At 44.7% G+C, this 23,142-nt stretch overlaps 1 protein-coding gene across 16 annotated transcripts in view; it reads right to left on the bottom strand.

Annotated features, from left to right (window-relative positions):
* The window catches only part of AKAP13 (A-kinase anchoring protein 13), a 208,590-nt gene that overhangs the window by 158,542 nt on the left and 26,906 nt on the right, over positions 1-23,142 (bottom strand). For 14 of the 16 annotated variants that reach the window (XM_057420147.1, XM_057420062.1, XM_057420324.1 and 11 more), the window contains one exon: positions 973-1,100. In XM_057420147.1, the coding sequence (XP_057276130.1) occupies positions 973-993 (21 nt within the window). In that variant the 5' untranslated portion in view covers positions 994-1,100. The remainder of the gene's footprint in view (positions 1-972; positions 1,101-23,142) is intronic. The other 2 variants (XM_057420493.1, XM_057420410.1) reach the window with 1 other exon arrangement.

The following is a 23,142-nucleotide window of genomic DNA, read 5'->3' as shown; positions in this document are numbered from 1 at the left end:
GCCAAAGACTTCATTTTTCTCAAGCCCTGAAAACAGGGATAACTTCCCTGCCCAGCCCCACTGAAGAAAGGAAACCCAAATAATTACAATGACAACTTGTCTTTCTACAGTAACAACAGTTTATGACTAATCCACCCACCTGCTGCTACAGCTCAGCAACACCAAATGATTTGGACCCAGTATTGTTATGGCACTGTTCTTCTCAAGCAAGGCTATGGAAAATATGAGACGCTGCAGAAGGTAAACAGGTTAGAGACTGCGGGAGGAGAAAAGAGGCAGCTTGCAGTGGTTTTCCTCCCTCCCTCCTTCATCGCTGCTCAGACACGACAAGCGCCCATTTCCAAGCAAGACTCTCACAGTTTCTTTGCTTCAGGCTAACAGTTTTTGCAAATTCAAGGCTTTTTGGAGAGAATGGGTGTAACTCCATGAGTCAAACCAGCTACTGTCAGTACTGCAATAACCATATATTTGCTTTTAGGTCACATCTGACCCCTGGTCTGGCTCACCACACCATGGAAAAAAAATCAAACCCAGAAGCCTCAATGCCACCACTACTCCAGGACAGACAGACGGCTGTGGTGCTGACCTGGAGGCCTGCTCCAACAGCAGCCCGCAGGACTTGAGTCCTGTGGATCTCAGCTCTGATCCTGACTGGCTCCCACGGGAATCCTTGGGCTGTAACTGTGTGCCTGCCCCAGGGACATGAAATTCATATCTTAAAATAATAGGGAAAACCAGCTGATGCTCTGTTAAGTGCTATTTCACACCATGGCATATGGTTGATGCAAGGGCTGAGACCACACACCCCTCTACTGTTTTGCTTCCACCACAAAGAAGTTGTATTTTATGGCAAAATAACTTAGTGAATTTGCTTATAACGTGCGCTTTGATATTAGCATCCCTTCCTGCTCTCAAGCAGGTAAGCTGAGAAAGCCATTCCCCCAAACCTCTCCCCTCAACCCTTGCCTGTACCTGAAAGAGCTGCCAAAACATTTAACCTTACTTTAACTGCATGAAGCAGTACAGGCGGCTCCAAGATGTCCTTCAAGTCGTTCCCACACCGAGCAGGGAGGAGCAGGGCACGTCACGATGCTCAGCTCCTGGAAGAGAGGAAAGGAGATGTCACCAGGGGCAAAAGACAGCATAGCTACTTGGGGGTCCCAACACCCAAACTGGCATTGCAAACTGGCATCACAACCTCACCAAGGAGGATGGAAACACCATCCTCTATCTTGCTAGCCGTATAGGAGGCATGCATCGCTGGGTTTTATTTGCTATTTGGCTTATTCCCAAAGCTGTTTATCTGCTGTCCGTCACCATTTCCCAAACCTCTAAGATGGCCTTAAGTCTTTTGAACCCGCCTTAAACACAACCCCTCTTGGACAGACTTCATTAGACTACTTTTAAAATACCTTGCCATAAGGGCATTCATAAGGAACAAAAGCACCAAAAGTAGATGATGGGAGGTGATAGCCAGCAGATGAAGCCCAAACCCACCAGCAAACCTCAGCCAAACCCTTCTGGGTCACCTGCTGATTTGGGGCAAAATCTACTCGGTACATTCATTCTGGGGGATGAATCTGGTCTACTAAGCACACCTGGAAAGAGCAGTTAAAGTGGATTAAATGTCAAAAGGAGAAGTAGCTCTGGGCTTCAGCTTATTCAATGCTGTGTGGGAGATTTTAGTAGCTAAATCAAAGTCATCAGAGCACCTTAGGCCATCATTTGGGTACCACACCAGGGAAGGCTGTGGCTATGCACACATCACCAAACGCAAGCACGACGCACCAACTGCCGCCTCCTGTTTTACCAGATAGAGGAGACTCTGTGCTCCCCTCGTTGGGAAAGCATCTGTAATCAGGGAATCTCACAGCCTGAGCCAACCTGCTGAGTTCAAAGTGCAATTACAAGCACAGAAGTAACAATGGCAAAACTAGATACCAGCTGGGAAATCAACTGTATTGTGTGAATTAGCTGGGGAACGAATGTGCAACACTGGAAGATAAGCACTGCACAAATCTAACACAGGAACAGCATCACCTGAACACCTCAAAGTCACTTTTACACCATGTTTTCTTAAGATTTATTGCTAAGAGTCTCTTTTATCCATTCTGCTGGTGGTTTCCTCATGAGAAATGGGAGACTATTTTGCAAAGCACTACAGGGTACTGCATGCTAAAAGGCATTTTACTACAGATTTGTGTATTTAAACATAGACCAAATTAGTGAAAGAAATAAGTTCACCCTCTTGTTCCTCTTAAAATACCAGGATTGTGCATGAATTTCTTCACTGTAGTGTCACACATTTCCGAATCATATCCTTATGGCAAATTACTGGGGCTGAAAGAGGAATTACCTGAACTATTAAATGCCAGTCAAAGCACCCAAACTCTCTCTGGATTCGTTAACCAGTATAACCACCCTTGCAGTCACAGACTGGAACTTCCCTCCAGAATTCCTTTAGTGTTACTTACAGGACGACATTTTAAAAGATGGTTACTGTTTGATAGCTCACAGAATGGTCTGGGTTGGAAAGGACCTTAAAGACCTTCTGGTTCCAAAGCCCTGCCGCAGCAGGGACACCTTCCACTACACCAGGCTGCTCAAAGCCCCGTCCAGCCTGGCCTTGAACAATTCCAGGGGTGGGGCAGCCACAACCTCTCTGAGCAGCCTGTTCCAGTGTCTCACTATCCTCATCGTGAAGGATTTCTTCCTTGTACCTCATCTAAATCTACCCTCTTCTAGCTCAAAGCCATTCCCCTTTGTCCTATCACTACTGCCCTTTAAAAAGCACCTCTCTCAGTTTTCTTGGAGGCCCCCTTTAGGCACTGGGAAGCTACTCCAAGGTCTCCCGGGAGCCTTCTCTTCTCCAGGCTGAACAAGCCCAGCTTTCTCAGCCTGTCTCCATAGGAGAGGTGCTCCAACCCTCTGGTCATCTTTGTGGTCTCCTCTAGACTCGTTCCAACAGTTCCACATCCCTCTGGGGGCCCCAGAGCTGGGCATAGGACTCCAGATGGGGCCTCTCAAGAGCAGAATATAGGGGTAGAATTACCTCCCTCTACCTGCTGGTCATGCTCCTTTTGATGCAGCCAAAGATACAGTTGGCTTATTAACTATGTTAAGCAAGCAACATTAACCCACACATTCTACTAGGCATCATGTGTTGATTTCCAAGTAACAGCTCTCTCCAAGGCATATAATACAACACAGTGGTTTCATTCACTTATGGGACACTGATAACTTAGCTTTTAATACTATACTTGTAATATTTTGTCAGATAAAGCTGTTCCTTTGAACCAACAAGCAACACAAGTATGGCTAACACTGCTAAAGCAGACAGTACGTCGTGAATCACTGCAGGTTTTTCACCATATCCACTAAGGAATGAGGGTGTGCGTATGGAGACGCACATGCACAGCTCACTTGGACGTTCATGACTTGGAAAGTATTAGGAAGTGGAGAAAAATCAACCGACCTGGCAATAAAAAGCAGCAATACAGGTCATAAAACACTTCCTCCGGGCTCTTTTTGTTTGCTTTTATTCTGTAAGAATTTTGAGATTGCTTCAGGAAGAAGCAAAGGGTATTAAAAACCCCTAGATATATAGTTTAGCCCATACATAAAGAGCCTGCACAATCAGTAACGCTCTCCACATCAAAGACTCAATTCCCCAAAGAACTAATTTTGTGTTTCCCATGAAACTGCTATGGGATAACTCCCACATGCCTAAGCACACCCATCTTAGAAGGAATTCCCCATGTGGATTTCTTCTCCTCTTCTTCCTTTACCGGGAAATCATTACCAAGCATAGATGAATGCTGACGTAGCTCCCCTTTTCTGAAACTTAAAAAGATAGTTTAAGAAATTGTTTAATGGGTGAGCTTATACTGCTTTACAAATAACATTTATTCCAGGAAGTTGATGATATATGGCATCTTTATAAGGAAAGCTGTAAAAATGCAACCAGATTCCTACACTGCTCCACCAACATTGCCCTATTCTGATCTGTAACTCCAGATAATTTCTGCCCAAAAGGCCCTATCATCATGGTGTCACACAGTGCTCACGGAAGTAAATGAGAATGTATGGGAGAGTCCTATTTACAATTGTACTTACACAACCTATTCTGCTTGGATTTAATAAAAAGAGGGTAAAAGATCTCATCTTGTTTGCTAGGGTAGGATAATTTGATAGCAGATTGCTCACAGTCTTGCTCCTTACATCGCAAGGCAGCTAAAGCAGAAATTAGCCACGCTGCTGATTAATTACTGAAGCATGTTTAGGGAAGATAGAGGGGAAAAAAACTGTAAGGACAGCATTACAGCTATTCATACTTTTAAAAAGACAAGGTAACTGGCCCTGCAGAATATATACATAATTCTTGCAACAGATAGGCTATTTTGCAAGAAAAGAGCCCAACAGCTTAGAGGTGATCTGCATCTGATATCCCCTTTACAGCAGAGGAGCCAAGCATCAGAAGATACTCTCCATTTCTAAATGAAAAGAACAGCAGTGGCTACCACAGCAAGGAAAGGAGTTATCCTGTGTCGAAAATCTGGTTAGGAACAATCAATTGGCCCTCTTGAACTCACATACTTGGTAGAGCCCCAAGGCTTGGACATTAGGGTTTCCAGTTGCTCTCCTGATCCCCCCCCCCAGCGAACACCCACCCATTCCAAACCCTGCCTAGCAGAGAGGAAACCACTCCTCAAACGTGCTCTTTCTTCCTCCCCCGGACACAAACCTATTTTATGGTTCTGAGATGCGCTGCATGTTTTGTTGCTGTGGCAGATGATCCCTTTGACACATCGAACAAGTTATCTCACCATCTGGTTGTAATTGCCACCATGAAGCTTTCAACAAATCCAGAAAACGGCCCCAAGATCAGGGCAATAATGGTCTAGGAGATGAACTGCTGATTATTTGAGGTTATTTCATACAGCTGGAACCTTTTGATAGCCAAGACACCCAAACCCAGCCAAGCCCACAGCTACAGCACCCAAATAAACCTCTGGAGTATTTCCGAGTTTGGGCTGTTGCCTGCTATAAAACCTCCTCACAGTTCTTTATCAAATGATGTCAAGGAATACACTGCTTCTCCTCATCTCCAAAACTTCTGGGTGTACAACTGCATGCCGCTGTTATCTTTTGCTTTTAATACACAGCCTATATTTATATAGCATGATACTGTCATCACAGGACATCCTTTTCCTGCTTCTGTTGAGTCTCCAGTGAGAAACTGGCTCACGAGACCCTTTCAGAACGTCATCCTGTGGTCTGAATCATGTTTCCCAATTCCTTATGGAAGGGAGCCTGGACACACTCCTTGGACAACCAGGTGAGCAGCCTCAGTCAGCAAGTGGTTATGAAAGGCAGGTCCTGCTCGACCAACCTGATCTTCTATGACAAGGTGACCCTTGTCAGCTGTGGTGCTTAGGGACATGGTTACATGGTGTACTTGGTAGCGCTGGGTCAACAGTTGGACTCTACCTTGAAGGTCTTTTCCAACCTAAATGATTCTATATAAATGGAAGAATTTTATTTGCCTAAATTCTGCTTTGCTTTGGACAAGTATAAATGCACCATGGATCCATTCACAGCTGCATCACACTACATTTTTACCAGCCGAGCAGAGGGCAGATTGCAGCTCATCACATTCTGACACACACAGGGCTCCTCTAAAAGTAAATGATGGGGTTTGTTTAGAGGGCAGCACCTGACTTTGTACACTGGATGAAGAAAAGCCATGAATTTTAAAACAACAGAAAGTAAAACATACCCATATTTCACACCATTGTACACACTGCAGAGAGAGCAACAACATGAAGTTGTTAACTGGAGTCCCATTAATCCTGATCACTAAGAGACAGGAGACAGAAGTTGTTTCATACATGCTAAGTTAACTTTTGAAACCTAAACGCTTTTGACAGCGTCGCCTCGAACTTGTAGACAGAAATACTCCCATGCTGGTGGAAAAGGGAAGCAAGGAAGCACCCAGCAGGACCGCTTCCCTGCTCACTGTAGCCCCAGACACATACATTTTCTCTCTAGAACTGCACAGGCTGAAAGTTTTGGGTTTGCTTTTTACTTCCACCAGCTATCACAAAGCAGCGAAACAAAGAGATGTTTTATGCCTCTCTGCCTGCCTCCTGACAGCAACCAGAGCTCCATAAACTCCTCTTGTACAATAACTCCCAGGAATCTGTTTCCCCAAGAGAAGATGAGGTGCCACAGGGACTCTGCAAGCAGTGAACCCGCACCAGGACATCTGAGAAGCACAGTGAAGCTCAGGACTACTTCAACATGGCCATCATCAAGAGCTACCAAAGCAATGCCTCGAGGCAAAGGGAAATGCCACGACCACAGTCCCCCACTTAACAGAATGGGCCTATTTTCTTTGAAATATTAGGTGTGAGTCATGAGCAGGACAGGCTGGACGTTTGCTGGGAAGGCGACATGCCACCGCAGAACAGGATACAGCCCTGAGAAAAGGCAGCCTGCTTGGAAACAAGAGTCACGCAAAAAATCTGGTTAGAAGGGCTCTTTGGACATCATCTGGTCCATTACCCTGCCCAAAGCAAGGCCATGACATCAAGGTTATGACATTATCCCCATGCTTTCATTGTTCAAACCCATCCCACTCAGCTGTGGCCTCTTTCTCAATCCCCACGTGTAAAACTGAGCTAAACAGGCTCATCAAGCTCCATTGCCACAGGAATGAAGTCAAAATCATCACCAGCAGGGCAGTCCAATTCCAGCCGTGTAACCTGCACAATTCACTTACTTCCTCTTACTTTCCCCACGTACAAAATTGATTTTATTCTTCATTCCCACACAGTTTAAAAACAATAATCAATAAAGAACTTCTCCTGCACTTGAAAACCTTGTGATAAGGAAGGGAACATGTACATATCAAACCAAATATCAGCATATAACATGAGCTGACACAATATAAAATATGAAGAACAAATGTATATTCCTGTCTGGCACCGCAGCTCCAGCCAAGACTAAGGTCCCTCCATGCTGAGCATCGTGGAGGCAGACAGCAACGACCCCTTGGCCACCACGTTTACAGGTTAAACAGATAAATGCTGGGAGGGGGACATGACAAAAAGGGCCAGAAAATGGCTCCAATGGATCCAATCCAAGGCTTTACAGTGGGCTGCCAGCACAGTCTGTAATGGGCTAGGATTGCCTCTCCATCCTCACCTTTCTTCAAAAGCTGGCTGCCTCCATCCACCGCTGCACGGCTGCCCGGCTCTGCCCAACACCAATGGGGCAACCACAGCATTAAGCTGCTTTACTTCTTAGATCAACGTGTCACTGGAGCTGTGCAGCACTTAATTATATAAATTAGGAGCTCTGTATAATGGTCCTAAACCAGTAATGAAAGGGAAGGTCTAATGATGCAAGAAAAATCTGCAACCCAGCGCTCAGATTACAGGTGTGTTACACAACAGCTCAAATAATTGAGCATTTAGGCAGCGAGATGCAGACTTGCACAGTGCAGGTCACGTTTTCCAAGAGCCATCATCTGACTCCAAACATGTGAGATGCGCTCAATCACACCCTACCTCCCTCACTCCAGATGCTGAAGGGTGAAGATGAGCAATGCCATCCACAGCAGAGCAATAGAGATGCTTCAAAGCAACGTTAGCCCTTTTCACAAATCTCCTCATTTAAACTCAATGTATGCATCTAAAGACTGTCCTAGCAACCCCTTGTACCTCACAAGTAGCACTTGCTCCTGTCAGCTTTACCATCCCATTATCTAGAGGTGACATAACTCCAGTGAAACCCGTTCAGTTTACAACAGGGGTGACTTTTGCACTGTGCCATGCAGTTTAACTCCCAGCTGCAGCCTCATTTAAGAATGCATTATCAGCACAGGGTCAACAGAGAGAGATCACCCATCAACTCTGACAACAAATACGGCAATTTAGGTATTTGATGAGCACTCAGCATGAACAGTTTATATGGAAGAGAACACTCTTACCCCAGGATTTCCGAGTGTGGGTTTTTTACTGAATAAGCTCAAATACCTCCAGATAGTACTGATTTCTATTTATAGCATTGGTTTGGCATAAGAGAGAAATCATTTGGTTTGAAATACTCTTTTACGCTGTATTGACTTCTTACATTGATGAACACAGTACCAAATTGCAGCTCAGCAGCCTAATTTTACCTTCTTTTTGTAAAGTGCTCAGATGAAAAGCACTAAACCAGCATCAAGACTAAGAAGTACTATTGGGATTTTGAAAAGCAGTTAAGTGCTACAGTCAATATTGAAGGACTTGAAAGAAATGACAACACCAAAACTGTAATGGTAAGGAAGTGTGATACTATCAGCTTGGAAGCTGCTTATAATTATTTGCATGTACTTGTTCAAACAAAAGCCTCAAGAACAGATGCTATGCTTTACCTAGAAACCCTGTAAAGTTACTTTACTAGTATTCACTGTTATTATTAGAAAGACACCATACTCTTATTCCCTTTTCACCTGTAAAATAAAATGTTAATTCTATTGAAACACAGATTGGTAACTTTTCACTTCCCCATACTGCCATTCCTGCACAACATTGCTCCTCTATGCCCGCAATGCTTTCCCAGCCACACTATGGTCCATGAAAGGCAGAAGCAACGCTGACAGCAAAGCAGGGGACAAGTGAAGCATGGAACAGTAGCAAGGTGGGGAAAGCTCATGTCATTGTCAGTGCTTATTGAGGAATCTCTGAATGAGGCCTCTGGGCCCATCCTGTACTAAAAGGTCTGCAGCTTGTTTCTGGATGCATTAACACATGGTCTGTAGTTACAAAGCACGCTGGCACTTACTTAATTCTGATCCATGCAAGCTCTTGCAAGACAGGCACTTCACAGCTGAAGCCACAATGTTGTTTAACACACATACCACAAGTGCACAACACCAAAGCTCAGAAAATTAAACCGCATTTGTATTTTGTTCCCTTTATGTATAAAATCATTTTTGCCAAAGCAAAACGGATACAGACACCTGCAACAATAATATCTCTAAAGAGGCAGGTCACAGAAACACAGAATATGACAATAGAAAAGAAAGGGACATTATTAAATAGCATTAGCATATGGCACAGATTTTGCCCAGTATCCAAACAGCGCTTTTGACACCCCTGAGTACATGCTGGGGGAGGAACCAAGCTTTTGCCACCAGCAAAAGGATTCCTGAAACAACTCAGCAAATGTCCATGTAACCTACATCTCAAAGGCTAGCATCAAATATAGCCTAAAATTAACTGAGCCTGCTACTGCTCTGCATTCACACAGCAAAGTGAAATCCTGGCTGTGCTGTGTCTGCATCCTCCTGTGTGCTTCACACATGGGCTGGAGGTGGCCAGAGTGAAACCTACTCATTTTCTCTGCAAAGTGCACTCCTCCCTGTTTTATCGTTAATCAGGAGTTACAACCAGTCACCCAACCAGCACTGGGATGACTTCACTACCAGCTGCTAGGCATCCTGGAACAAAACAAAAACACATTACATGAAGGCTACCGTCACTTAGCAAACCCTACTGCAGGTACACCGGGCAATTACGCAACTGTGCTGACCTATCTGCCTGTACGTTCCTTCACAGACTTCCTTCATCTCTCTCCTCCAACCATCCCCTGAAGCAGATGATCTTTAGTTCAAGCAATGACAACAGTTTTCACCCAACAGAACACGGTCCCCCTCTTCACCTACCACCAAGCAAATACAGTAAAGGGCTTTTTTGCTCAGTGCAATGAGCAGTGAAGGAAAAACAAGAAGTTAAAGCCAACTCTAATTGCCTGGGCACACCCTTCTCCCACCGCACCTGTAAATGACCGCTTGTGCAACACCTCCTGCACGTCAACAGGAGCTGTAGGCGCAACCCAAGCACGCACATGGCAATAAAGCAAAGGCGCTACCCGCATTTCCACGTGCATGTAAGGGTTTCCAAGTGCCTATCTACCCCATCTATACCAATGCAAGTGGTGATTCACCTCCTGCAAACACAGCCCCAAAGCACTTGGATCTCCCCTTTCCCGTATTCCTGCAATTGTGGCTGATCTTCTGGTCAGACATTGTCTGCTTTCTTCAGGGCTTGATCGTCATCCTGCACAGTATCAAAGAGGATTAGCTGATAACTAAACAATTAGATAAAATAAATAGTAATTAAAAAAATAGCAAACAAAACCACCAACAACAATACATATATGTATATATATGTGTGTGTGTGTGTGTATGTATATTTAACTGGTCTTCCTCAGCTGGGAGGTTGTCTTCAACAGCTTGAATAGCCTTTTCAACACTTTTCAGGACCAGGAAAGTTTCTGCTCATTACTTTGCTTCAGCTGACCATAGCCTGCTTATGTTTTAGTTACCATCTAACCCAGGATTTTTTTTTATTGTGAGTAGGGAAAAGGGATAAAGGAGCACACAGAAACGATGGCCACAGGGAGCACAACGCCAATGCTAACGTCTATCTGGCCAACTGCCCAACACCATAGGCACAGGATGTTCTCATAAACAGGCCACAGGAGTTAGCCGGATCCACAGTCCAGCCCTGGCTGCCATCCCTGGCAATATCCTACACACAAAGGAATTTTTCCACCTATGTGATCCATGCACTCAGGGTGCACGGAGCACCAGTGCAACATCAGGAGTTGCACAGACAACAGTCCATCCTGCAGAGGGTACCGGTGGATCTTTTCCCAGCCATGCACAGATGCTCAGTAGTTTGGCCCTCCAAGGCTTGAATACCACAGACTTAATCATCATCAAACTGCTGCACCGAGAGGATAAGTAAATCCCCTACTCAGCAACACAGAGGAGTAACCTTCGCAGCAAAAGCAGTACTCTGTAAACCATCCTTTCTCGAGACTGATACCTGTCCCTAACTGCGCCCAGACTGACTGGTCCTCAGTGCCTAAACCACAGATCCAGTTGTCTGCTTTTAGGGCACCAGTTTGCTCAACACTTTATTTTTTCCTGAAGGTAAAGGTTTTAAGGCAGGGACCATATCACAGTATTTAGTATTGTTCTTACCTTGGGTCAAGTAACTTTATTCTTTGCTTTTCATCTGTTGATGCCTGAGTTATCTTTCTCAAGATAACAATTTTGCTTTTGTTTCTTTTTTCCCCCTCCAGGTACCCTGCCCTTAAGAGCAGTAGACTTAAATCTTGACATTATTCCACAGATAACATCTATTGCTAAACAACATTTTTCTGATCTATACTTACAAAGTGCTCCAACACACGCTCAATTAAAATGCTCACCATGACGTCTAAGGGCACATGCACTTATTCCATGGCACATTCAGGACTAGAAAGGCAGATTTACACCATGGAGAACAGTCACACACTAATGCCAATTTAACATTTGTGTGCATTACACGCATATAATAAGAAATAACATGCTTTAGATAAAAGAACAAGTATTTATACACGTGACATAAAACAAAGACACCAAAACTTAATGCCTGCCCAGAAATCTAAACAAGGAATGGATTAAGTATTCTGAGAGAATCACCACATCTTATCTGATGTGTTTAACCTACTCACTAGCACCGGCAAACACTCATTATGTTGCTTCCCCAATCCAAAGAAAGAAGACGTACAAGCATACAGCATAAGCACTTAGCACTAGAGGCTGCTAGAGATCACAGATAACCCACCAGCTCATGGTATATGATGGGTGTCACAGGTGAAGAAAGCCTGCTTCTTAAGAGCTACATCCTTACCCAAAACCTCTTACACAGCCAGCTTCACAAAGATGAAATCTTGCAGCTCTTAGCTCATCCAGTGGAAACCTAACACTCAACAGTGATGGGAAAAGATACTGTTAAGAGCTTCAGCAATGCTCCCCTGCAGGTACCTGCCAAGCCTCCCTCAAGCCCTTCCAGTTGAGGTTCCAACAACTACAGGTTTAAGCCCAACTCAAACAGTTGCCACCAAGAGGTCTTGTCCTCCCCATAGCTGCCACCATCCATCCACCAGCCTGCTGCTGGACGGATCCAGGGTCAGTTAAACAGAGATTCAAGTTTCTTTTGCCACCTCAGTTTCCTGCTGGAGCAGATTCCCTGATCCGGGAGAAGGGACTGAAGCCCTGGGCCTGCTGCTCAGGCAGTAAAATACAACTGAGCCTAGGCCAGGCTGAAGGATCACAGGCATGAGCCCCAGGGACACAAGGGAAGGGCTTCTCATCAACATCGACATCCCTGGGGGTGACACAAGAGTTCTCCTGAAAACCTCAGGAGGGTGAAGAACAGCCGTCACAAGCTGATTAACTCCTAAGCAACAGAGATCATCTCACGTAAACCTCCCAATGGCAATGGGCTAGCAGGTATGCATGTGATTAAGAAGGAATGGGGAAGGTGGGGTCAGACACAGAAACAGCAGAAAAACAAAGTTCTTCCAGTGTTTCTACAGGAGATAAACATCTACCTACTGATTTTATTTACTTATTTTAGGGTAAGACATTGCTTCTGTGCTTTTCCGAGATGACATTAAGGTCAGAAGAAAGCATTAAGGTCATTGAAGTTCTGTTGCAGGCTGAAAAATTTCACCTCCATTTACCCCTCAAGTCCATGATTTCAAGCCTGCCACTAAACATTTACAGGAGCAATTCAAAGTTAAGAGACCAAGCCCAATAACCCCAAAGGATTTGTCCTCGGTAATTTTTCCACAGCTGTTTCCCTTTGCAAATTCCACCTCTCCACTGCCAGAGCACCAGGAGAGGAAAGGAAGAAAGTGCTATGATTGGAAACAAAAGCTCAACACAGCGATGCAGCAAGAGATCCAACCCAAATGCACTGATCTAGCTCCTTCTGTGCTCCACAACACTTGAAGGTTTTCATCCTCAAAGCTGCAGAAGAGATTTAAGAGCCAGCCAGGACTAAAAAGTTTCTCAGCACCTCTGGAGCATGCATTAATTTGTCTGACCTACTTTAAAAACACTGGAAGTAAAAACCAGGTTGAATCTTGCATGCCCTACCTGACCATGGTTCTAAACTCCTCCGCCAGCCCCAACCATTCCTTAAGCAACCAAGGAAATTAAATACAAAACATTAAACAATGAAGAGGGCCAGACTTAAACCAACAAAGACACGGAAATTGCAAGTTAAGCCTCCTGCTCTGCCCTTGATTCACCTTGTTTTGTTCAGCTACTGCTCTGTTCCCCGACCCTTCCTCTCTCCTAATGCCCAAGAGCAATAGGACAAGGAAAACAACCGGGTCTAAACATAGACAGCATATGCTTCTATCAATTAGGCTATGTTTTGATGTAAATCACAACAATTTTACCTGGTTCAGAACTTCACATAGCCAGCAATGTTTAACAACTTCTTGTAGTCTGCATTATTCCAAGAAAGATTTTACCTACGGCACGTGAAGGGAAAGATCCCCATCACCCAGTTTTACCCCACTAAAACTTGGGCACAGTCTAATCTAGCCATCTCCTCCCTGTCTACAGACCACTTTGTTTCGGTGATTTTAGGATGAAGGAACGATGCTCTGGGGGTGCCAGTCGTCTCACTGCTTGCAGAGGTCTGCAGGGGTAGCTTGGATAGCGCTTGTCTGAATTGTTACCTGGCTGATATAAAACAAGATGACATCCTCCTCTAGTAATCATCAATCAGCTGCTATGAAGTAAGCAGTTGAGCCTCCAAGAGACAAGACCTCAATCCCCTGGTGCATTCAGCATTGCTCAGCAAAACGTGCAGCAGTTTAGCACTAAGCAGGTCACAGAGGTCAGTAATGATACTCATGTGGCTGGTATGAGATACACAATCTAGCTCTGCTGCACTAGAAGGGTAAAGTGCTGAGCCCGTTGCAGGACCAGGGCACATAAAACAGAGATGGAAGAGTCCAGCAATAGCGCAGTCCGTTCCTGCCATAGCTACAGGAAGTTTCCATTGTACATGTAAGGTGCATGCAAAGGTACGTTTACATTGCCTTAGTGCAGATCCAACTACAGCTCAGAGCTTCCAAAAGGAATTTAAGTTAAATTTTGAGAGAAAAGCCAGCAAAGGTTTATTTAAAATAGTTTATGAAATCTGAAGAGTTGCAGTCCACAATGAACAGAGAAGTTTCATAAATCCAACTTGTAAGTTAATAACAATAAACACATGTCATGTAAAAAGGATAGCTGCTATCACCAAGGAAAAGCTACTGTCTTGGAGACTATTATTTTCACAGATATCAAAACTATTGGCAATAACTGGGGGAAGACCTTGGGGTTTTGGTTTTATTCTGCTGAGGCAGGGTCACATCTGTATGTCAACAGTTCGTAAATCCACCTACAGTACTCAAGTCCTGAAGCACTTGGAGTGAAAATAGTACAGTGCAATGAAAAGATTTACAAAAGAAAGATTCGCATAGTCTTCTGTGTTACCCTAAATCCCATTACATCTGGTTTCTTACTTCCAGCAAGGCTCCCAGAGTAGCACTGTCTGGCTGGTGGTCCAGATGTGCTCCTTCCCCATCCCTGTGGGGATGGGGACCTTCTCTGACAGGCATCTCCAACCTAAAGGGATGCAGCAGCAGGACGGATCTCACATACCAACATTTCAAACAAAGTAAAACAGAATGTGAACACTTCTCTCCCTGTGAAGAAAGATTACAGGCTCCAGTGTGGAAAAACAAGCAGCACTGAAATGCTGGCAAGTAACATTTTTCCCAATTAAACCCTCAAAAACAACCTTTAAAATAAAGGTCTCCAAGACTGTTTTTCTTCACTGATAGGATACACCGTTTACAGTCAGCCTGTATTTGCAACACTTCAGTAATGGATTAAAAGGTTTCATAAACTTGCACAGAAAGGCATTTAAAGAACACTTCAAACTTTGTGCATTAACCACCATGTATTACGTAAAAGGTGTAACAAGGGCTAGGTATCAAGTGCTGCTACACACTTAGGAAACACTAAAATCATCTTTTATTCTCAATATACTACGGGGAAAATGCAACATAGGGCCCAACTGCTTCATTGGGAAAAATTATCATACTTAAAGCCTAGAGCCTGTGTTCTGATCATATGCAACTGCTGAGCATCAGGGCTTCTCCTGAAGGTTTAAAAGAACAGCCAAACTATCAACCCTCACTTTAAAACACAGTTCAAAAGACAGCTCCATTTCTTCTTTACACCCTCTTTCAACAGGACAAATCATCTCATGGCAAAGAGTAAAACTCAAATCTTAGAAAGATGAAAGACCTAGACAAAAGAACCATTTTGGAGACTGAAGACATGCAAAACATGCTGGTGAACTGTTGTGGGGAGCATCCGCCTTACACGGGGAATGAGGTCCACATCCAGGCTCCAGCATGGTCTCTGCTTTGCATTTCTTTTCTCAGCTGAATGTATTTGCTAAAACAATGCATTTCTCAATGCTTCACAGCTGTAAATTCAAACCCTCTCCCCTACTGCTAGATCATACACTTCCAAGAACATCTCAATTGAGTCATTAGTGATAGGTCTTCCACCACAAAACCATAGAGACACCCTTTATTAGTTGTAATACTTACACAAGCATCCAGAGTGTTAAGAAGCATAGGGAGTTTATAAAAATGTTACACACTATGAAAGTCTTCTTCAACTTCCCAGGAGTACGATTCCACACACACTTGCAGTAAGGCAGGTTGTATTATTTTCTCCTCTCTTGTCCAATTGCTGCTATTACTGGACAAGGCAGCACGTGACACACAAAAATGCAGTTGCATTTTTGGCTCAGAAGCCTCTACAAGAGCCTGTGAGTCATGAACCAAAAGGCCCACATAAAAGCAGAGAAGAATGCAGATTCAGTCTTCTTTTTATTATAAGCATGTGTGTCTTTACTGGATGGTCCCGATGCCCATAAGTGACTAAAACAGAAGTCACTGTGAAGTTATGAGAAGTGAAAACTCCCTTGTGTCAGGTAACTTGGGCACCAACCTGCTCAAGGCTACTTACCACAGAATGGAAAGACTACTGCTGACCACAGAGCATCTGAGCCACACAACACAGTATGTGCCAAGACATGGCTCTGAGCTATGCTTTCCTAGAGAAGTGGGTTTTGTTGTTGTTTTGGTGGTTTGGGTTCTTGTTGTAGAACTTCTCACTGTAAGTCCAGGATACCCTCATCCTAGATTCAGAATGCTGAGCTCTCCTGCCACGCTGTCTTGCACATCCCTCATCTGCCTGTTGCACTGCAAATGAAGTTTAGAATGCAACAATTTGTCTCAGATGTGCCAAATTTCTTCAATTAAAAAATATGCCATTTTACCACATTTATTACTCTTATCTGTCACGACTGATCAAAGGTTTCAACCTTTTATTTCTAAAAATTAAAGCAATCCTAACACACCCCCTTCCTACACTGCTTGGAGCAGGTATGATAAACACATGACAGAAGGGAGTGTGAGAGCAATCTGGACTCTGGTCTGGAGAAGAATGTCTCAGGGCTCTTTATCACCAGCTCAGGGACGCTGTCAGCAAGAAGCTGCTCCCACACTACATCATGTTGTCTGCCTGTAAGCAGCAGCCCAGCACTAAGCCAGCTCAGCAGAAGCACGCTGGAGGAGAGCAGCGGAAGGGAAAAACCAAGGCATCAAGCATTACCCTTCAGTGAGTATAAACAGCATGAATAAACCTCAGTTTCCATCCCTAGAAGTCTGGTACTCTGTGGATGGAGCATGAGAGGAATGGACACTAAAGGCAGAACTGTACAATGCTGTTCGTGCACTTACCAGAAGAGTGCTTGTTCTCCTCTGTTCAGCTGCTGCTTTAATATCTAACCCACCTGGCAAAATAGATCCTTTATGTCCTTTATTCCCTAAAGTGTAAATCTTGAAAGCCAGTAGCTTGTGTTTCTTCTCATTTAAAAGGGTCCCACCAGCAACCTAGCTCTCACACCCAGCTTCCAACCTCTTAAAAATTGGCTTTGATCACTGTTGTTGGCCACACAAACTTACATCAGCACCCATGGCTATTAACTACCACAGCAGCATGTGTTCTACCTCTCAGGTACACCATGTTCTGGGGAAGTGTTGCTATTACAAGGCAATGAGAAGCAGAGGCAAAGGCTGGAAAGTACCCTAAGGCAGCCAGAAAATCCTTAGTGATTTTTGATGGAGAATTTTCAAACCTTTCCTGAACTGGAGCTGCAGGAGGAAAGAATGCCTAATGTAACCCTGTGCCTTCACAGGGCGAGGAGGGGAATGTGAACAGCAAGAGGAAACTTTCTCAAACAAACATCACCAGATGCATCAGAGCTTAGATGGAAAGGATGAGCAATCAGGTTGATGTCCAGACAACAGTCACATGCAGTAGGATTAAAAAAGGTGCTCAACACATTCAGAGAATTCAAGGCGTATGTGCAATCACAGCAAAGAAATAGAGATATCCCAAGACAATCACAGCAGCTTAAGAAGCATACCTCAAAACAGCATAGGGTTAAGTTGCCACAGAATCACAGAATAGTTAAGGTTGGAAAGGACCTTAAGATCACCTAGTTCCAACCCCCCTCCCATGGGCAGGGACACCTTACACTAAATCATATCACCCAAGGCCTCGTCCAACCTGGTCTTGAACACTGCCAGGGATGGAGCATTCACAACCTCCCTGGGCAACCCATTCCTGTGCCTCACCACCCTAACAGGAAAGAATTTCCTCCTTATATCCAATCTAAACTTCCCCTGTTCAAGTTTGAACCCGTTACCCCTTGTCCTGTCACTACAGTCCCTAGTCCCTCCCCAGCATCCCTATAGGCCCCCTTCAGATACTGGAAGGCTGCTATGAGGTCTCCACGCAGCCTTTTCTTCTCCAGGCTGAACAGCCCCAACTTTCTCAGCCTGTCTTCATACGGGAGGTGCTCCAGTCCCCTGATCATCCTCGTGGCCCTTCTCTGGACTCGTTCCAGCAGTTCCATGTCCTTTTTATGTTGAGGACACCAGAACTGCACACAATGCTCCAGGTGAGGTCTCACAAGAGCAGAGTAGAGGGGCAGGATCACGTCCTTCGACCTGCTGGTCGTGTTCCTTTTGATGCAGCCCAGGATACAGTTGGCTTTCTGGGCTGCAAGCGCACACTGCTGGCTCATGTTCATTTTCTCATTGACCAATACCCCCAAGTCCTTCTCCACAGGGCTGCTCTGAATCTCTTCTCTGCCCAACCTGTACCTGTGCCTGGGATTGCTCCAACCCAGGTGTGGGACCTTGCACTTGGCATGGTTAAACTTCATGAGGCTGGCATCAGCCCACCTCACAAGTGTGTCAAGGTCCCTCTGGATGGCATTCCTTCCCTCCAGCCTATCAACCAAACCACACAGCCTGGTGTCATCAGCAAACCTGCTGAGGGCGCAGTTTTGTTCAGCTTGAGGACCCAGCTCTGTTCAAGCTCCAGTGACAGCCACGCACTTTCGCATCACATGAAGAGATTCCCCACTGCCAACTTACCACCCTCCCAACTTATCACCCTCCCAAAAGTACTGCGAGGAAAAGGTATGAAGGCTGATGCTGGATCCTTGGGTCTGAAAGATGACAGAAGATCTGTGGGAACAGACTTTCCCAATTCCTCCATTAAAAAGCAATTCCCAGCAAGTTCCTTCCGATTCCACCACCCTCCCATGTTTGTACAATGGGGCTTTGTTACTATTGTGCGCTGTAAAGTCACGGACAAAGGTAAGACCCGCTGGCAATGCTCAACCAGCCGTGCTTTGGTCAGTTAAGTATTATAACACCAAGGTACCTATAACTGGCCTTTTGGGCACTCTGGGGTAGGCAGCTCACAAACACTACACAGAAACACTGCTGGGTCTTGAAAGACATCACAATCTTTGCCAATGCTCTTTATTACTCTTCAGGAAATGACTGGCTCATTTTTCAGAGTGATAAAGTCCAGTGAATTCTTCCTAAACAGGATGGAAATCTGAAAGTTTAACAGACATAATAAATTGTGCATTATCTGTATTACCAAGCCAGTCTTACACAAATAAATACATCTAAATTAAGACTGTAATCTGCAAATCCTCCTTCATGTGAATAGCAGCTCTGACTTCAGTGGGGATACTCCTGTAAGTCAAGGAAAGAAGGGTCTTTATATCATGTAAACCATGGGCGAGTTAAATTCCTCCCACACAAAGCTCCCACATAATCCCTGCTGGAGCTTGCTCCTGGCTCACACATTGAATATTCACTCTCTACAGAGCTTCAAAAGGTGCATGCTTTTCAGCATCACTATCAGGCACTTTTTTCTTCTTTAATACAAGGAATGTACTCTGAATTGAAAGAAGGTAGAGTTTTGCATTCCCTTGTAATGTAACAACAAGATTTATGTCCCTTGCAATTAAAAAAATTGCAGTTCAAGAGCATAGCTAAAAACCTTAAAAGGACTAAATATAGAGAGAGACCTAGAAGGTTACTCCTTACCACCATCTCCAACACTAATATTGCTTTCAGGCCTAGGGCTCTAGCTAGCAATTGTGCATCAAGGCCATGTTCTTGCCTGGACAAGTTTATTTGCTGTATGATTTTAGTAACATAGACCACACATCTTAGGTCATGGCAGCATAGAAGCTAAGCACAGAAGCTACCAGCAGTAAGAAAAGAATATTAACTTCTCCAGTATTATCCTTATATGTCAGCAAGCATCATTCTGCATCACTGTTTGTGCCTAAAAAGCCTACACCCCGTCTGTCTGCAATGCTTCTCAACCTGGCAGCAATTATCACATAAAAAGAGACAGAACTCAAGAGGTCACACTTAGACATCCTCCTTATGCTCTCTATAGGACCTGTTTTTTAAAGGTGCTCAAATAATCCCAATACTGCACATTAACATGCAAAAGTCATTTAATAACACCAACAACCTCCCAGCACACTCTTCAGACTCAAGATGCCAAACACCTTGTCCAACCCAGTCCCTAGGGCTTGGGAAGAAGCTGGGAGAGATATCAAACAACAGAAGCTGCAGAACACAGCAGCGCTTCCACACGGGAGATCCTGCACTGGCCAAACTCCTCCTTCCCCTCCACAAAAGTCCAATTCAGCTCTATAAATACACCAGCTGGATGGAAGGCCAAACACATCCGTGATTGCACCGGGAAGGGAGAGGTTACAGCATAAGTCAGCTTTGTCTCAGAAGGCCACATGGATAAATGTCACTCTAGAGCCACCAAGTCAGTGGCATTTCAACCACCCTAGAGTGCAATATGAATGTATCTTAGGAGAAACTACAGATGCAATCAGATCATAGGAATAACAACAAGCAACCTCTAGAGTTCTTATATTAATCCCTTTTTCCTTTGCTTTCATGCACTTAAAATACCAACAGGCACAGTACACAGAGAAATGGGCAAGCTTCATAGATGCTCTGACTACATGCCAGTAAGTTATTCCATTAAGTACATGATGTTTAATTAAAAAAGCAGATTAAACAAAATTGGTTGGTTAGTCAGACCACGGTCAGCTGATACAAAGGGACTGCAATCTTAACAGATTTCCTTATTACACTGCAACGGCTTGAATACTTCATTCATTATGTAAATGTGCGGAGGTCATGACCGAGACAGCCTTCAAATAAAATTGTTCCAAGTCACTAAACATATCCCAGGTTCTTGTAATTCCACATGCAAATAAAGAACAGCAAATGTTTATCCCTCCACTTCCCCCAGCGTTACTGGTTTATGCTCCCGTAGCTGAGGCAACCACACCAAGCCAAGCAGCTCAGAGCCTTTCGGAGAGATTAACTTCTCCAACAGGCATAAACAGCAAAGGTTACATAGAGCTAAGTGTTAAACAACCCCAAAACCACCACTTAGCTTCATAACACACACCAGTTTAACTAGTGCTAACCTACTTGAACTAAAATTGTACAACCGATTTCCCCCCTTCCTTTCCTTCCTCTCCCACCCCTGGGAAAAGATGTGAAATACAAAGTTAATGCTGCAGTAGGCAAACACTGTAGTAACTGAAACCACTTAAGCCTCTATTCTCCTTTCACTTCCCCTCATTTCTATTGTAAGAAAACCCACATAACACCCCAGGAAGGGTTCCAGCATAACAGAATTTTTCCTCCTGTGCTAGATTAAGCGTAGACCTAATTTAGGATTAAGTGCAACTCAACACATACCTTATCTCAAGCCATAAATACCCAAGATTGAGAGATGCTGAGGGAACCTGCTGACAGGACAAGCCAAACTTGTCTGGATCATCCATGCAGCAAGCTCATCACACAGGGGTAACAGCAAGAACCAGATTACACAGCAACTTGACTGGGACTGTTAATGTGCATTTTCAGGGGCCTGCCAAACACTTCATACTTTACAATGAAAACCTTGTGTTCTGTAACTCAGCTCTACTCCTTTTCACTTCATTCCTGATGTGACCGACATTAGGAGCCTGATCAAATTCTTTGCTTTATGCACGCTTGAATTAAAGCCTTGGCTGAGCAAGGGGAGGCAGACCAAGTTATACGAGCTTTTGCTTCCTCAGAGGATGCCGGCCGTAAGCACTGCTGCCAGCACCACAGGTAACACACCAGCAAGTCCCAGGGGGCTTCAGTTTGGTTGAAAACAGAAGGATTTCAGCTGTTGCTGAAGCAGCTGGTGCTTCTACAACTTTTGCTAGACAGTCCAGTGTTAAACTTCCGTTTTCATCTGCAAATAATGTATTAAGCCTCTTTAAAAGCCCAGCCAACTCTGATCTGGGAAGTGGGAATTTCTTCCACTAACTAATCAAATCATGCTCACATGGGTGGTTTTCAGCTGTCCAGAACTGGTGAATACCAAACAAGTTTCAAAACATTTCTAGGTCAGAGAGAGGCAGTGTGAGTGCCTCAAAGGTAGCACTGTCCATTACAGAATGGCTTCCTCTGAGGGAGTACCACATCCAGCCACAATAGCCACATGAGCCCCAGATGAACCTCCCCACAATCTCGCCTGAGAAAGAACCTTCTCACTCTGTCCCTTCCACAGGCAGCACCAAAACACTTCTGGCTTGTAGCCTTCATCCACCGGCACGTCCGTCCCCAACCTCAGTCCATGCCTGGCTGCTGCCTTTAAACAAATCTCCACCTCCAAGGATCAGTATGCCCAACACGGGGGAGAAAAGCAGCCAAGGCTCACCCAACTCCTCCCTGGGGAAGCAAATGAAAAGTCCAAACGGATTCCCTAAAGGGCAGCTTCCAGACCTCTGTGCAGGGCCTGTGGGATGGACAAGGGAGGAACTAGAGGAAGAAATGTTTTGTTCCCTGCCAGGAATAAACACTCGACCTCACAGGCATGGGGAAGAGGGTCAAGATTTCCATGGGCACACCTGAAACAGGGCAAGGGGGAGGTAAGAACCTCTATTAGCTTTGACAGGGCTTCCTTGGAAGAAATCAGACTCAGAATGGTTTGTGTTGGAAAGAACCTTTAAAGATGGCCTAGTCCAACCTCCACTAGACCAGACTGCTCAAAGCCCCATCCAACCTGGCCTTGAACACCTGTGGAAGAGGGGGGAACAGAGCAGCTTGGTCAGAGGCACAGACTGACAATCCTGTGTCAGGAAGGAGTAACAAGGAAAGAACTGATGGCTTGGGTCAAATGAGAGTGAGGAAACAAGAAGAGAACCAGGCCATAGAAAACCTGCGAGACTCAGTGAAGCACTTGTACTGCCAGAGCTGGAAACCTGCATTTACAACTGAATGCAAATGCAGTATTTTACACTCCTACAGCACTTTAAAACGCTCCAAATGCTTCACAAATATTAATCAAGCAATAGCACCCACAAATCAGAAGCATAAGATGGAGATAGAGCTATGTCAATACTAAACAGTATGGTAACTGCTCTGGTTTAACCCCATCCGGCAACTACGCACCACATAGCTGCTTGCTCACTCCTCTGCAGTGGGATGGCGAAGAGGACTGGAAGGGTAAAAGTGTGAAAACTGGGTTGAGATGAAGGCAGTTTAACAGGCAAAGCAAAAAGCACGTGCACAAGCAAAGCCAAACAAGAATTCATTCACCACTTCCCACTGGCAAGGGAATCTCCAGGAAAGCAGGGTTACTTGGGAATGGTTAGCTGGGAAGACAAACACCCCACTCCAAACATGCCCTCTTCTTTCTTCACACAGCTTTATCTGCATGACACCATATAGTATGGGATATCCCTTGGGTCTGCTGGGATCAGCTGTCAC

Source organism: Pezoporus wallicus, unplaced genomic scaffold (genome assembly GCF_028554395.1).
Source record: "Pezoporus wallicus isolate ANWC-B61680 ecotype Strahan unplaced genomic scaffold, APGP_CSIRO_Pwel_v1 contig_3952, whole genome shotgun sequence".
NCBI classification, from domain to species: domain Eukaryota; kingdom Metazoa; phylum Chordata; class Aves; order Psittaciformes; family Psittacidae; genus Pezoporus; species Pezoporus wallicus.
Note: the sequence above shows the minus strand (reverse complement) of the source record. Positions and strands in the feature narration are given on the sequence as shown.